A 15145-nucleotide genomic window follows, 5' to 3' on the forward strand; every position below is an offset into this window, starting at 1 on the left:
TCATCTGCAACTCTGCTTGGTTTTTCCCATGCTATGTCTACTTTGTCATGGTCATTATAACGGCCGGCACATGATACATCATACAAACAAATCTTCCAACACACATGCATTTTACTCTTTGCTAGAATTTCGTTTTGGCTCATTTTCGCTTGCTGTTGGTGAGACTAGATTGTTGCAGCGGTCTCTGTGAGATGATCGTCCTAAACTTCCAACGTTTGTTTGCAAATTAGTCTTGAAGAGTTTTTAAAGTGCAACAACCTTTTTGGATCAAAGAATCCCACAAATATAAGTAAGATAACAGGTAATATGATACGTTGGGACAGTACAGATCAGATTGTGAATAAACAACTTTGGGATTTTTTTTGTCTTCATTTATTTTTTTATTGTTCAGTTGAATGTCCCCTCTTGTTTTGGGCTCTGTGCAAAAAAAAAAAAAAAAAAAAAAAAAAAAAAATTTAACTCTGACCTGGAGACCACCTGACCCCTTTTAAAAGAATGACATAGAATAAAACTTTACTTATATAGCACCTTTCAGGATAAAAATTACAATGTGAATCACAACAAGATACTAAAAACATACAGACAGAACGTTTCTGAAAAACAAGGTGACAAAGACGAGTGTTTAGCTGCTTTTTAAACCACTGAGTCCACAGATCTCAGGCTCAGTAGGGAAGAGCTCCAGAATCTGGGGACCACTGCAAACGCTCCTAGTTATGCTGCACAGCAAGCAGGGCCTGAACAAATGACCCCAGGGCCCTGCTGCTATTTTTAAAAACGGTTCCTGATAGAAGATTTAGGAAAAGTCGCGAGGAAACCTGGTGTTTCCATATGTTGGAGGACACAAACAAGGACTTCTGTTTGTAACCTCTCATTATTAAGTTTGAGAACACTGTCAGCCACCCATCTTTTAATAGAGTCTATTATAAACTATGCAGAATTTGTCATTTTAAAACATCTTTGGGCTTAAAAGAGGTATATAACTGAACATAATCTGTGTAGCAGTGATAATAAAAGCCCTTTAAAAAGCTTAAAATGAGCTAAAGAGGGAGTGGATATACAAGAAACTGTAAAGTGCCAGAAACAGAACCTTGTGCCACACAGCAGGCAAGAGATGCAGACGAGGAGGTTAATTTATAAGCCACAGAACCACTCCAACACAGAACCCAGTACACTCACCCAGTATGTCAAGCTATCAAGCTAAAATGACAGTCACGTATAGTAAGTATCAAATGTGGAGGTCAGGTACTACGCCAGCAAAAACTTTGTGCTGCTGAGCCATTTACAGTAAAACATGATGAAAAACACTGAACTTTTAGCACCTCTAAAGTGTAAGCATTAGACTCAAATAGCGAAATAAGCAGGATGGAGGTGTTATTATCAAGAGAAAATATTTCTTGCATACTTTAAAAAGTTATGGAGTTCTTATTGAGCTTATTTTGTATACATCTGCTTGTACAAAGCCACACTACACTGATATGAATGAATAGAAGTGCGAATGAAACAATAGGCTCATTGATTTGCAGAAAAGTTAATCAAAAATAAAAGAAGTGATGACTTGCTTGGAATTTGACAAGAAATGACAATTCTTCACTTGGTTTTCTTGTACAGCAACACCGAAAGTATCACAGATGACTCCATCTCTATGCACTGCACCTCGTAAAATTTCATCACACCTTTCCATTTCATGTATAGCTATCTCTCGTAGCTTTCTTCCCCATCATGTTTTTGCAAAGGCAGGTGAATAAAAGCTTTTTAAACCTTATATTGAGCATTTATTTTCTCACACGTCTTTGGCAAAGTCAGAGGATCAGTGAAGAAATCACAGAGCTTAATGCCATTTTCCAGTTTTCTGCCTCAAACTCACTGATATGCAGATCTACTGCTATTCAAAGCAATCGAGAGAACAATAAAGCATAAATCTGACACTGTGTCAGTTAATTGTAGAGTCTTTGGGGACACACTGTGGTCACGTACAGCAACAGTGACCAGAGGGTGACCTGCGCCAAGTATTTAACTATAGCAATTCTTCATCTATGACATCATCGCATGCACACATACTGTCCAGTCATGCATGCATCCATATGTGCACAAATGCACAGACAAACTTAAACAGATGAGAACATTGCCTTCTGGAGACACTACTGACACACAATCGTGGCTGAGGAAAAAGCAAAAGTGGACAATAATCGTTGACTCGGGTCAAAGAGGAAAGGCAGCGGGAGAATAAAAGAATGAGTGCGGAGTGAGAGGCAGAGCGAGGGTGGAGGGGCAGAGTCGTAGGATGCAAGAAGAAGGAGGGCTGATACGATAAAAGCAGGGCTGGACTTTTATTGAACTTTTTTGGGGTTTTCAGGAAAACAAAACACATAAAATAAGGTGAAAAGCAATAAAAGTATGGGAACCAGCTCTTGTTTGTCTTCTCAGCTTCCCATTTTTCTCCAGTCCACATATGTTAGCTGTATTTCACAAAACCTTCTTCATGAACACCTCAGCCTCCCTCAGTTCCTTTCTTTGCCTCTCTGACCTCACTGTTCTCCTCTTTTCTTCTTCATCCTTCTCATCTGCTGTCTTCTGTTGGCTGCACGACAATTCAGCATCACTCAGTGCAGTTGTCACCTCAGATTAAGTGCAGGTGACAGTGTACACAGGGAAACACAGGGAAAACTTCAAGCATTGAACACACAAGGAGGACCAAATAAAGACAAGCTCGACGTAATCTATTTCTCCAGCTCCTTTTCATTCAGTGCTCACAGTCACAGCCATCTCCTCCCCTTCCTAATCAACCTCTCCCTGCTCTTGCTCTCCTGCTGTCCAGACCGGCTCATAACAAATGTGATAATTAGAAGCACAAAGACGAGGGGGGAGAGAAGAAGAGAAGAGGGGGTTTTGGGAGCGGGGCGAAAGCAGGGAGGAGCTCTGAAGGACAATACGAATAGAGTGTGAGTAATACAGGCGTCTGGCTGCAACTGCAAAGGCATCTAGAGGTTCAGTCTCATGTATGCAACACATAGGCGCACACACAGTGTCCATTAGTGATACTTTAAATGCAAAACTCCTTGCACGATGATGTGGTGTGTGTGTGTGTGTGTTTGTGTGTGTGTGTGTGTGTGTGTGTGTGTGTGTGTGTGTGTCAGGAACAATCTGTGTCTGATGATTTCCATTACCAAGAAAAATAATAAGGAAAGAGTAACCGTTATGTGGGGAAACACACACACACACACACACACACACACACACACACACACACACACACACACACACACACACACACACACACACACACAAACTTGTTTTCATGTTTTGACATAATGCTTTCCCTAGCTGCTGCTCCTAACCATCAAAAGTGAACGCTTAACCCTAACCCTTAAACCCTTAAACTGTTGGTCCCCACAAGGATAGTAGAATTCCAATTTTTGGTCCTCACAAAGATATCTAAACATGCTACACACACAGACATGCGCTCTTAACTTTTCTAATTTCTTATCTTTCCTCTGCTCTTTGGTTTGATCTCTCTGCCTCTCTTCCATGTACACAGTTAAATACTGCCATCTCTAATCAGCCCCATATGGATTGCTGGGTCAGCATGCCAGCAGCCAACAGTGCTGCACACACTTTTGGCTGCGAACATGTGTGTCTGCAACTGTTGTGAAAGTCACACAGAGCAGGGGTTCGCAAATGTTTTAATGCTGTGACCCCCTTTAAACGTATTTATGTCTCGGCATGTAATTTTTAGAGGCTGGAAGAGGTTCAGCTGTCATGCATTTTGTGCAAAAAGTGAAAAGATTACAGAAAAAGACACAGTCTTGTGTCACGTAAATGTTTTGTGTTCTTTCCTGTTCTATTAGTCATCTAAAAGGCGCCTGATTCATCTCATGACTCTTTGGGGAGGTCTCAAGCCCACACGGACCCAGGGTTAAATCATAAAAGAGAGATACGGTAATTTGGGGAATGTTAGTCTGCAGGCATGTGCACTTCTTGCCCAGTGGTTTCCTGTGAGGGTAAAGGCCAGTAATAATGACTTCCAGGAGCTGGCAGTTTGGAAGGCCTGGGTCAAGTTCACATCTGGGATTACTAAGGTTAGTGGGTGAGAATTTTTACTGGAGGTCATCGGCATTATAAAGTGGAGAATGCCACTGAAGTGTGGCTTTAACCCGACTGATCGCATTCACACGCACAGGCTCCAACTTGTGCATACATGTCGCTATATTTTTTTATTCTTATTGCAACACAAATACGATAAGACATCTGAAATAGGACACCCACATTTTAGACATACTTTAGATACAATTTGCATTAAATCTAATATGGTGTGAGCTTTTTTCCTGTTTTCTTTCATGACCACATGAGGAAACTTTGGAACAGTAAATAGTCTGTAGATTGTAACTTTCACAGATATGGCTCAAATCTGTGTCATTTGAATGAGGAGAGGAAATAGGAAACAATACGCAGCATAAGAGGAAGTGAGTGTGGAGATATGGTACAGGTCACCCTAGGGAGGGTGTTGATACAAGGCTCAGTCTGTTTTAAATGTAACACAGAGAAGGAAATACAGCTGGAAATTCTCTGCTGCCAGCGACACAACTGTGAGGATTGCAGGGTATAGAGTGTTTAACCAAATGATTTCGTTTAACTGTTTCATGGTATCACCAAGGATGTCAGTGTCACAGTCGGCCCAGTTTTGTTCTAATTAAACAACTGTGTAAAGGATTCAGATTAATTGTGCTTCTCATCACAGAAATGAACAAACCTTCCTTAATAATAGCATTTGGCAAAGTGCAGCAGGCTCCACATAACCAATTATTTAGCATCCTCATTCCTTTCTGTGTGATCCAATTTCAAGCCATTGAAGTATTAAACTGAACCCATCACTACCTCTGAAACCGCACATCTCCAAATGTTTCCCTTTCTATTAGTTCAAAGAAGTACAAGTACATTCTGAAAAGGTTCTCATTTAAAGAAAGATTAATTTGGAAAACAGGTTTATTATATTATCATGATTATTCACAACCTTTGATGTCCTACAAACTATGCAGAATTTTTCAAATACGTCAGTTTTCCTGCATTCTTGCTGTCTGTTGTCAAGGCAAAGAAACACTAGTGTCATAAATCAAAGAAATTCTTCAGAACAACCCTTTAGCTAAACTGGTTTACTGGTGCAGCATGGTTAATGTCCTGATCGATAAGAAGGTTGCAGATGGGCAATGTCTCAAAGGTGTCTGCAGGACAAGAGACAGCTAAAACTCCAGCGATGCGTCTGTTCTATGTCTCTGCAGTTTTTACTTTGCAGAGACACAAGACACACAGCCAAGGGGACCTACTGGACCCTTAGTGGCCTGGAAGCTGCATGTGTGTCACCCCTGCTGCTGCTGCTGCTGCATTTGATTTGATGAAAACACTGGCTTAGTTATTATCAGCTTTTGCTGATGTCATTTAGTCACATTAGTTAGAAAGTTTGAAAAATCTGATTGTGCATAAGCTGGAAATAGTAAATATTTTCATTGTCAAAACTAATTGTATGATTATTTCTCAAACAGAACCCCGAATTTTTTTCTGCGTTGTACTCTTCTTCTATGGTATTATTGCTGCTTTATGTTATTGTTTCTATAAATGCTGAATGTTTGTAGCCATGCTGATAAGAGCCAAAAATGACTGTAAACAGGACACAAGAGATTCTGTTTAGATTGCACATGGTGCAGCCTGCCTGTCAGTCTCTGTGATGGCAGTTGGTGATATCGGTTACCAATAATAATCTTGGTATGAGAAAGAACACAGAAAGATGAAGATGACAGAACAAAAGAAGTAAACAGTATATGTGAGGATAATAGCTGGAACATAAGGAAATAGCTTAGATAAAGTTGGCGCAGGAGCAGGAAAATAATACTTCTTACACCTCCGAAGACAGATCTTAATCTGTCGCCTTCATTCATCCACTGCTCTTAACCTCTCCATCGCTGCTGGCTTTTGATCTCCTTGCTCTCTCTTGCTGACTCACTCTCCCTATCCTTCTCCCCACAACAAAGAGACAAAAATTGACATGCACTTCAGTCTCTAACTTTCTCACTAACTAGCCCCCCCTCCTTTTTTCTTCTCCTTTCCATCCTCTCCCCTTCTGTTTTTGCCTCTTCCCTCTCCTCAACATGCTTGAGGAATGTGTCAAAGCAGAACAAAAGAACAAAAGCTTGACAGGAGGAGGAGGAGGTGGAGAAGGTCGAAAAAGAGAAGAAAGGGGGGGAGAAAGTAGCATGAGGTAAAGGAGAGACAGAAAGGAAAAGAGGAATGGAGGGAAGGAATGGGGGGCAAGAGAGAGGCTGAGAGGAGCGGGGCACGGTTGAGTGGATCTGAATGTTGAGCTTTGCTTTGTCATCACGTGCTGACATGCAGCATCACACACATTTCAGAGCTCTTTATCAACCCCCCCATCTGAACAGCACACACACAACATGGGTGAGGCTATCGTCCTATACTGCATGACTGTCTGTTTCATTCAGTGGCTTTTGATGCATTTCTTGTTATGTCATGCTAAAGCGGTAATGGCCTGTGATGACGCTGAAGACGAATTACTCCATGGTAGCCAGCTGTCCTTTGTAACCTTGGTGGTTTGAATCAGCCACCTTTAAACTGGGGGCGTGATCATGTCCTCTTTTCTTAACCATAGACCACCACAGATGCTGTGCTTTAATATAAAGATTCCCATGTGGATTTCGATTGATCTCAGTAATAAACTTCACTTTTTTACTTCACTATCAGGTGTTTTGATTTAATAATATAAGAGAAAACTGTTAAAGAGTTTAAAAAAGAAGAAGAGGTAAGCCAGCTTACAAAAAACATGAGTGAAACAATGAAGGAAACAATGAGAGCAAGCTTTGTTCACATCAAACAGACCCGCCGGGCCCGATGCAAACCAAAGCAACTGAACGCAGAGCTGTGCGCGAAAGCGCATATCAGGTTACCAAATATCAATCTGACACTGTTATTGACCTCTGTTAGTCACTGTGTCTTTGTTATAACACTGACACTGAGCCGGTGTGTGCGTGAAGCTTATATCCTAAGCCGTGGGGGTATGGGGGCTAATGCCCGCGCCTTAAAGTCGCCCGGGTTACCTCGCGCTAATTCGCCGTGCAGAATTAGCGGATGGGATCATCCATCAAGAGTCAATAGTTAACGTCTGCTTTGTCCAGTTGCCATCCATCATCAGCGCGTGCGTGAGCGCGCATACATACGGTGTGTGTGCGTGTGCATTTCCGTGTGTTCTTTATAGGACTACCTTCCGACCCCGCAGGGCCCCTGACCCCGCCTGACGCGTCTCCTCCCCTCCTCTTTCTTCCGCCAGCGGGGGGCGAAAAACTTTAATAAGGAGAGCCACCGCTGACCTGCGCCAATACTACCTCTTATTTTTAATCCCAGCCCCACGTAATATATTTCCCTCATGGGTTCGGGTTGTTTTTTCCTCTGACGCAGGCTAGCCCACCAGTTGCAGCCGTTAGATGTATCCCATTACCTCTGCTTATATTTTTATGACACAGAACCAGGGCGTACTGGAGGCTGGGAGATGAACTTGGCCCCTCTCTCACTCTCTCTTTCTCTCTCTCTCGCTCTCATCACACACCCACACAAACCGCTACGCCATCTCTTCAGGTTGGCAGTTGACTTGTTCTTCCTTTGCGCCGCCCTGCCAAGACGACATGTTCTGTCAATACTGACCTGGTTACATCCTTTCTGTTTTGCAATGACAACATTGATGGTAATATGTAGTTAATGTAATTGCCTAAAGTAAGTGGCTAAACACCTAATAAACAGAGCATGCGGGAGTTTCGGGGAGTGGTTAGTTTGGGTGGTGACAGGTGCGCGTATGGATGAGAGGGGTCTCCAAACGGCGTCTCCCTGGGCCGAAGTGCACAGAGTGCTTGCTGGGGTGTTCTCAGGTTAAAGCACTGTGGGCCTGTGCCTGTAATCTGTCGGCCTCCGGGGCGTGTCCGTTCAGAAAGGGGCGTGTGCATCCCTACACAAGTATCTTTGCGCTCCGTGTCATTCATTTGAAGTGCAAATGCTTATAACGTGCACTGCTAGATAGATGAGATAAGAGCTGCTGTCAGTAGGTCTCTCATCCCGGGAAGAAGGCAAAACCAAGTCACGGACAGATCCAAGCCATCTGGCGCACACACAACTTGTTCATTTTTGACGCACAGACGCGCACTGACTGCAGCCCAGGACCTGACAGCTTATCTAGTCCACACCACTAAGCAAACTATCGCCGAACATGGAGCGCAAAATCCCAGATTTCTCCGGCACTTGGGAGATGAAGAGCTCTGAAAATTTTGAGGAACTCTTGAAAGTGTTAGGTAAGTAATGTGAAGCAAGGTTTGTTTGTTTTTTTCTTAAATCATCATCACTGTAAGTGGCAGTTTGAACGTTTTTATGCGTCAGTGGTTCCTGGTGAAGCTTTTAGTTCTGTTCATAGAGACAGATCAGATGTGTCAGCTCAAACTGTAGCTTTCTCAGCACATTGTGAGTCTACCTCTGCGTCCGTGCACCAGCGTACTGCATGGGTGGGGGGTCTTTGTCATTCTGCTGCAGAACCCCAAACTCCGTTCTTGGCCCCCAGCCAGCCCCCCCTCTTTTTTATCCTCTCTCATCTCCCCTTTTGGCCTCCCCTGCTAACACAATAGCGACAAACGGCGACACATCTGTCTGTGTCTCAACCTCAGATTGTTTGCGTGTGTTTTTAAAGAGGACCGTTATAACACAATACAGTGCAGGACAGTGGCATCGTTATCCGAAGTGACAGTCCGAGAGAAGAACAAATACCTGCCGCTGAGATCCACGCTGTTTTTTTGTCTGGCTCATTTGTAAACCGGCCAGTGTGTGCGTGAGCGCGCCTGTAGGGCGCACTACAGGCGCGCATCTGTCGTTAGTAGCCAATTTTCATTAGATGACACCTGGAATCCGTTTTATCGCAAAGCGCCAACAACACCGCCTTTATCTTAGTCTCTTAGCTACCTACACATATAGAGGTAACTGAACTACATGAATCCCGTACCACCACTACACAAATGAAAGACCACCGGTTAGTTTTAACGTCTGTTTGATCCAGATTATTCTGACCAAAGGCAAATATGGCACCGTGCGCAATAATGCGAGGACAGGATATTTTATGCGTATACTGTCTGTCTAAAAGGACGTTTCTATGACTTTTCGATGAAAAGAGAGGTCTGAGCGCCTGTAGCAACCTTTAAATCTCCTCTTAAGATATACTTTCATCACCTGATTTTTTAAATACTCTTCTTTTTCTTTTATTTCTCCTTAAATGGTTTTAGCATATGTTCTAAAATGCATTGTTCTTGCGATGCGCCTGCTTTGTGCACTTTGTATTTGAATTATTTTATCTCTTGTTATTATTATAAGACAACATTCCAACAGCAGGAATGCTGTGTAACTACCACACACAAACACACACACATCCACATCCATGACTGCATGTGTTCCTTTAATTTACCTCTACATTGGGATGACTGACAGAGGGGAATGGGCTCTGATCCCTGGTTTCATTGGAGGCAAAGCACAGCTGGATGCATACTGTCATCACCTACTACCCTATTCCCTCCATCTATCCTCTCTTCCTTTCCTCATTCCAGCTCTCCTCCCTCTACCCTCATCTCTCCATGTCCCAAATGCTTCCTCTGCCCTATGATCTTTGACCTCTGACCCTGACCGTCTGTCTGAAATTGTGTTTGTCCCCCAGTGGTGAAACTTGTGTGAATTAAAGAATTTCGGTCACAAAAATTAACAGCGGGGAATACCTTGAGAACCTTCGTATCCCTCTGTGGCTTCCAAAGGTTTTGGCAGGCCAGCAGCGTCTAAGACAAAAAACTGATGGGGGCCACATTTTCACTTCTAGGCTTTTATCCTTGGTCGTGCACAAGGAGTCATTACATATGGTATCTGTGGGGGAAAAAACTGAAAATAGGCTACATTATGAGTAAAGCTATAAAGCACATGTATAAATGCACAGTAGCAGCTATGATGTGCAGTGATTTACAATAATAAAAAGTAAATAAATAATCACATTTTCAAACTTTTGCCACCCCGTCACAGCATGGAGGAAAAAAGTATTTATATAACCAAATTAAATAAAGCAAGTCGTTCCACAATGTAAACACACACATACTGCAAATGCCCCCTGAAATGTTGAGAATTATTAGCATAACATAATATTTAAGTACTTGGAAGTATTAATAATTACCTGGAGCAAAAAAGGTATAAGTGATTCCTGCAAAATAATGTCTTTCCAATGAGTGGACATTCATCTGCACACCACAAGCTCACAATGCATTTATATATATGAAGCTGCTTGTACAGTGCATACAAATTATACACAGGGCATAGGCTGGACAACCCAATGCATGGCAAATGACTGTGCATTTCTCTCTGTATATATTTACACTTGGTGACAGGTGGGAATGTGTGAGAGGTGAGAAGTGTGAAACCCAACTCGCAGCAGATACACACTGGGCGGCATACACACACTTCCCCTCACACTTGGACAGAGATCTTCGCACACCACACGCAGACCGCTGCCCCTCGTCTGCCCAGGCCCCCAACCTCCCTCCCCCATACCGGTCTTCTCCTTGTTCCCTCTCTTTTCCCACGGGGTAACATCATTTTTTTCCTCCTTCCCCTTTTCAGATAATCACTATTGGACAAACCTTTTCCTCCTTCACATTTTTTAAAACTTTTAAGCACATTTCAGTGGGAAAAAAGGCTGGGGAAATTAATTTTATTAAAAGTAATACTGCAGATTAGTTTATAAATGTGGCTAAAGTTACCAAACACTAACATTAGTTAGATTTTACGTGACTTGTCTTTTTTTTGGGAGTGCTGTTCTGGTCACTCTTTTGTGAAATCATTGTGAAATACAGATGACCAACATACCACAAACTGCCCCCGTATGGAGAAGCCTTTTACAGTCACACAAAATATTGAATGAGTTATGCTTTTTCCCTAGAAACAGAAAAAAGGGGAATAACTGAGATTACACTTCAGGAAGTGCAAATCGCAATCACGGTGTGAGTGTTAAAGTCAGTAAGCGTGTGTTTGCATGGCCGCAACGATGATTAAGTCTGTGGAGGGGGATTGAGGCATGCTTTGTCATATGACCTCATTGTTTCCTGTGCAATCATTATTGGAAAGCACTGTGCATTTCAAGTCTGCTCCAAATTTTGCCCCGTGTGTGCAGAAAGACATTGCAGATAAGCAGCAACACAACAACACTCAAACACAACCACACAGCCGATACAGGGCTTGCTTGTCTTTGTTTGCTTGTGTTTTTGTTTACACTCTAATACACAAGCACAGGAAAAAAAAAGATCCATCTCCATGAACTGAGTTTACCAATGTCCCAGGGAATATTTTTAGTTTTAGTGGAAGCAGTAGTGTTAATTCAAGGCACCGCATTTAGCTGTGGAAGAGCATTGGCACTATGTTTTTTTGTCATTATGTGTTGTCTTTTCTGGAAATCTCTTCTCACACATGCTCTTTCGCATTTTCTGTTGCTTGTTTGTGTAGGTGTGAACGTGATGCTACGCAAGATTGCAGTGAAGGCAGCCTCCAAGCCCCTGGTGGAGATTACTCAGGATGGAGAAACGCTCTCTATTAAAACATCGACCACAGTCCGAACCACCCACATCACCTTCACTGTTGGGCAGGAGTTCAATGAGACCACTGTGGATGGGCGTCCCTGCACGGTACACAAAATATGGACATGAATATATTACTAAATGCACTTCATCTCTTCTTGGACTACACATGGACACACACATACATAACCAAATACACAGTAGATATGGGTGGGAGCTGTGTAGATTACATCAATCTGTTTAATTTGGCTTTTCATCATATTTGGACTGATAGCACAGCTTTACCCCTCCCTTGGTCTCTGAAGGCCTATCATGCTACACTGCACTCCTTCACACACTTTACAATCCCTTTCAACTTCCCATCTTCCCTCCGTTCCCCCTACTTGCCCTTTGCTACCCTCTGTCCCTCCCTAACTCTCCAATTTCCCATAGATGGCCTCTGTTCAGCCGTTTCCAAAGCAAACACATGCAACCCAGCCAGCGCTTCGCTCTACTAACGATGAGCGCATCACGAGTTATCACCTCTCAGTGATCACCCTGCTAAAGCCTTTTTGTGCTCTCTCTCTATTAGACACTCCCTCATTAAGTTCCCTTCCCTACAAATGGCATCGTATTTATTGTCCATTTATTTGTCCATTCATTCGTGGGTCTAATGGCTTTTCAGAGTTTTCCACGTTGGGAAACAGACAGCAAGATCAGCTGTGAGCAGACTCTGCAGAAAGGAGAGGGGCCTAAGACATCTTGGACCCGAGAGATCACCAGTGACAGCAAGCTGATCTTGGTAAAACACACAAACTATCACCTGAGCAAGAGTTTAGATTTGGAGACTAACAAGTGCAAAGCTTTACCATAGATTATAATTCACAAATTATTGTACACTATCCACTACTGATCTACTACTAAACTGAATTTTCAGACTTGAAATTAACTAATTTTTTTTTTTAAAAAGTGTGTTTTAAAGATCATTATTAAAAAAGTGGCTAAGGAGTAAATCTTAAAATGAACTATGAACTGTATATAAAAAATGGACATTGCCACTGTGCTGCCTCCAATGTACACTTTGAAGCCTTGACCTTAGCGTTGTGAACATCCCCATTTATCATTTTATAGCCATAAATAATTGCAATTGGACCATAGGATGAGGTGCGAAGTTGTCAGCTAATTTCAGGAAATTTGACATCCCTAATTTATACAGGATCACACACACACAGACATTTGCTAACTGCTGTGCAGCATATAGCACAAGAAACACAGTGACATGGTCCAATTCAGTAACCCAGCAGTCACCAACCAGCAACATCTGCATGAGCTACCAGTCACCTGTCAGTCGAAGAAGCTACACCCTTAACATAGTGGCCATGAAGGGGGAAATTAGCTTGAGAGACCAGTTTGTAAACGGGTTTATTTTGTCCATGTGGATCAACTACAGGCTGTATAAAATAGATGCTCATCAGTTCTAGGACTCGTAAACCAAGTGCAGAAATGCTTTAACCCTGCATTTTTTTTCTAATACCTAATAGCTCATGACTCCTCTGGCTACAAAAAGAAGTCCAGCTGTGTAGAAGTCTATGGGTGCAACAGCTCTTGAGCTCACATGATCTATGACATCATTAAATGCTTCCCCAATGAGTTTATGCTCTCAGTTCGCACTTTTAACTTTAATACACAATAATTATGTTATATCTAAATCATGGTCCTCATTCGAGTCAAAAATGAAGATAAGAAGGTTATCTTCACGTTGGCTATGCCCATCTTTTAATTACAGTCTGTGGGGATTGGCTTACTTTTGGTGCCAGCCTCAAGTGCCCAATCAAAGTACTGCAGTTTGGGGGGGGGGGGGTTGGGCGCTTGTCCTTTAGTCCAGGTTGTTTCCCCTTATTTAAACTCTGCCATCAGCAAAATTTTATTCAGCTGTCATGAAGACAGTTCAGTTGTCATCACATGAACAAAGTGTGTACTCCGTGTCACAGCAAGACAACTGGCTGACAAACAGACCACGACAAAAGCTGCTACGTGGATCTTGTTTTACTTGTGAAACCTAGAAATATTCTTTTGTTTATAGCAACGAGGGCTGCATGGGCTGTAGCATTGCACTTCTGACATTAGCTGCATGTGTTTGCAAGACACTCACCACACAGAGTTGAGTTATTGTGCTCAAATAACCTTTTTGGAGTCCACTTATATCTGCTGCCTTCTTACAATAAAATACTAATCTAATGAAAAAATAAACACAGAAGCATAATTGCACTTAATGGGGAACCCCACCCAGCTAGCACTTCATGTTGATTAAAACAAACTTTCTGATGTAATTAAATTAAATTACATTAATTAAAATTCTTATTTGACCCAGTAAACCAGTTCAGCTAGAGATAAGATACCACGCAGGCTTCAGTCTGGAGTGAACTGTTTTTAAAGTGCAGAAATTGCAAACACAGTAAGTATTTATGGGGAGATGCTAGCTTGAGGGCTGGCAGTAAATAGTTCACATTTAAGACTCCTGAAGTCTTGTTAAGCACCAAACCCACAACTGGTTTTTAGAAGCCAGCGTAGTTGTAGTGTTTGTGTGTGTGTAAGAGAGAGAGGGAAAGCAAGCAAAGTGTGTTTACTCTTTGCATACACAGTGATTGGTCAAAACAGTTTGGCACAGTGACATTATGTTAGTCATAACTGCTGGAGGCAATAAAAACTGGACTTTTAGGGTGGATTAACATGAATGGCTGTTCTGTGAAAGCTTTAACTTTTTAAAAATGAATTTATGGCTAACTCCATGCCAGTACTTTTGCCTCAGTGTGTGCGAGTATCCTCATTAACTGCCCTCATTGCCCTCTCTTTCTTTTCAGACCATGAGAGCAGATGATGTGATATGCACCAGAGTCTACGAACGACAACAATGAACAAGAGCACTTCTCACTTTTCGCCCTTTCAGCGCGCCCCATGTCTACAGCATCACCGCTTTGTGTCATTGCTCCTCTTTGTCAGAGCTGGGAAATAGCAGCCTATAGTTTTATTCCAGCATCCATGTTAGCTTCACTATATAATAGGTGTGGTAATTATATCTAGCATGTCGCATGTGCACTATAGTCTTAGCTACTGTGCTATCCGTCTGTCTTTCCAGACCCATCAAACGTGACCAGCTGAAGATTTGAACATGAACATGTCTTCTGCATTGTATTAGACTTGCTAAGGAACATCTTGTGTATTTGGCATTGTGTGTGTTTGAGTGTGAGTGTGTGTGTGGAAGGAGATGGGCTGTGAGACTATATTTGTAGACGTGTAAACCAATCTATGAGCTCTTCCAGTCTCCGGGTCAGTTTTGATGTGTCCCTCTGTCCTCTCTGTTGCCCTGCCCTCACAACTTTAACCTTTTTCTATCTCATGATGACATTTTATATTTATTACTACGCTAGAGTCGGTTTTTACATTGTGTCTCTTTTATACGAAATGTGATCGTAGGAAACAACACTTTCTATGGGAAAACAATAAACTACGACATTAACTCAGCTCGACTCTTT

At 42.3% G+C, this 15145-nt stretch overlaps 1 protein-coding gene across 1 annotated transcript; it reads left to right on the plus strand.

Annotated features, from left to right (window-relative positions):
- The first annotated feature begins 8049 nt into the window (after nucleotides 1-8049).
- crabp2a (cellular retinoic acid binding protein 2, a) lies at nucleotides 8050-15113 on the plus strand. Its single transcript, XM_085365602.1, has 4 exons — nucleotides 8050-8339; nucleotides 11563-11741; nucleotides 12298-12414; nucleotides 14474-15113. The coding sequence occupies exons 1-4, from the start codon at nucleotides 8258-8260 to the stop codon at nucleotides 14525-14527; spliced, it is 432 nt and encodes a 143-aa protein (XP_085221728.1). The 5' UTR covers nucleotides 8050-8257; the 3' UTR covers nucleotides 14528-15113.
- Nucleotides 15114-15145: the final 32 nt, after the last annotated feature.

The sequence above is a fragment of the Diplotaxodon limnothrissa genome, linkage group LG11 (assembly GCF_057381915.1).
Source record: "Diplotaxodon limnothrissa isolate DT_005_m linkage group LG11, D_limnothrissa_male_GT1.1, whole genome shotgun sequence".
In the NCBI taxonomy this organism is placed as follows: Eukaryota; Metazoa; Chordata; class Actinopteri; order Cichliformes; family Cichlidae; genus Diplotaxodon; species Diplotaxodon limnothrissa.

Excerpts from the sequence above, each read along its gene's own strand:
- crabp2a (XM_085365602.1), top strand. The coding sequence starts at position 8,258 with ATGGAGCGCAAAATCCCAGATTTCTCCGGCACTTGGGAGATGAAGAGC. Across the intron at positions 8,340-11,562 it reads GGAACTCTTGAAAGTGTTAG|GTGTGAACGTGATGCTACGC; the intron begins GTAAGTAATGTG and ends TTGTTTGTGTAG. Across the intron at positions 11,742-12,297 it reads TGGATGGGCGTCCCTGCACG|AGTTTTCCACGTTGGGAAAC; the intron begins GTACACAAAATA and ends ATGGCTTTTCAG.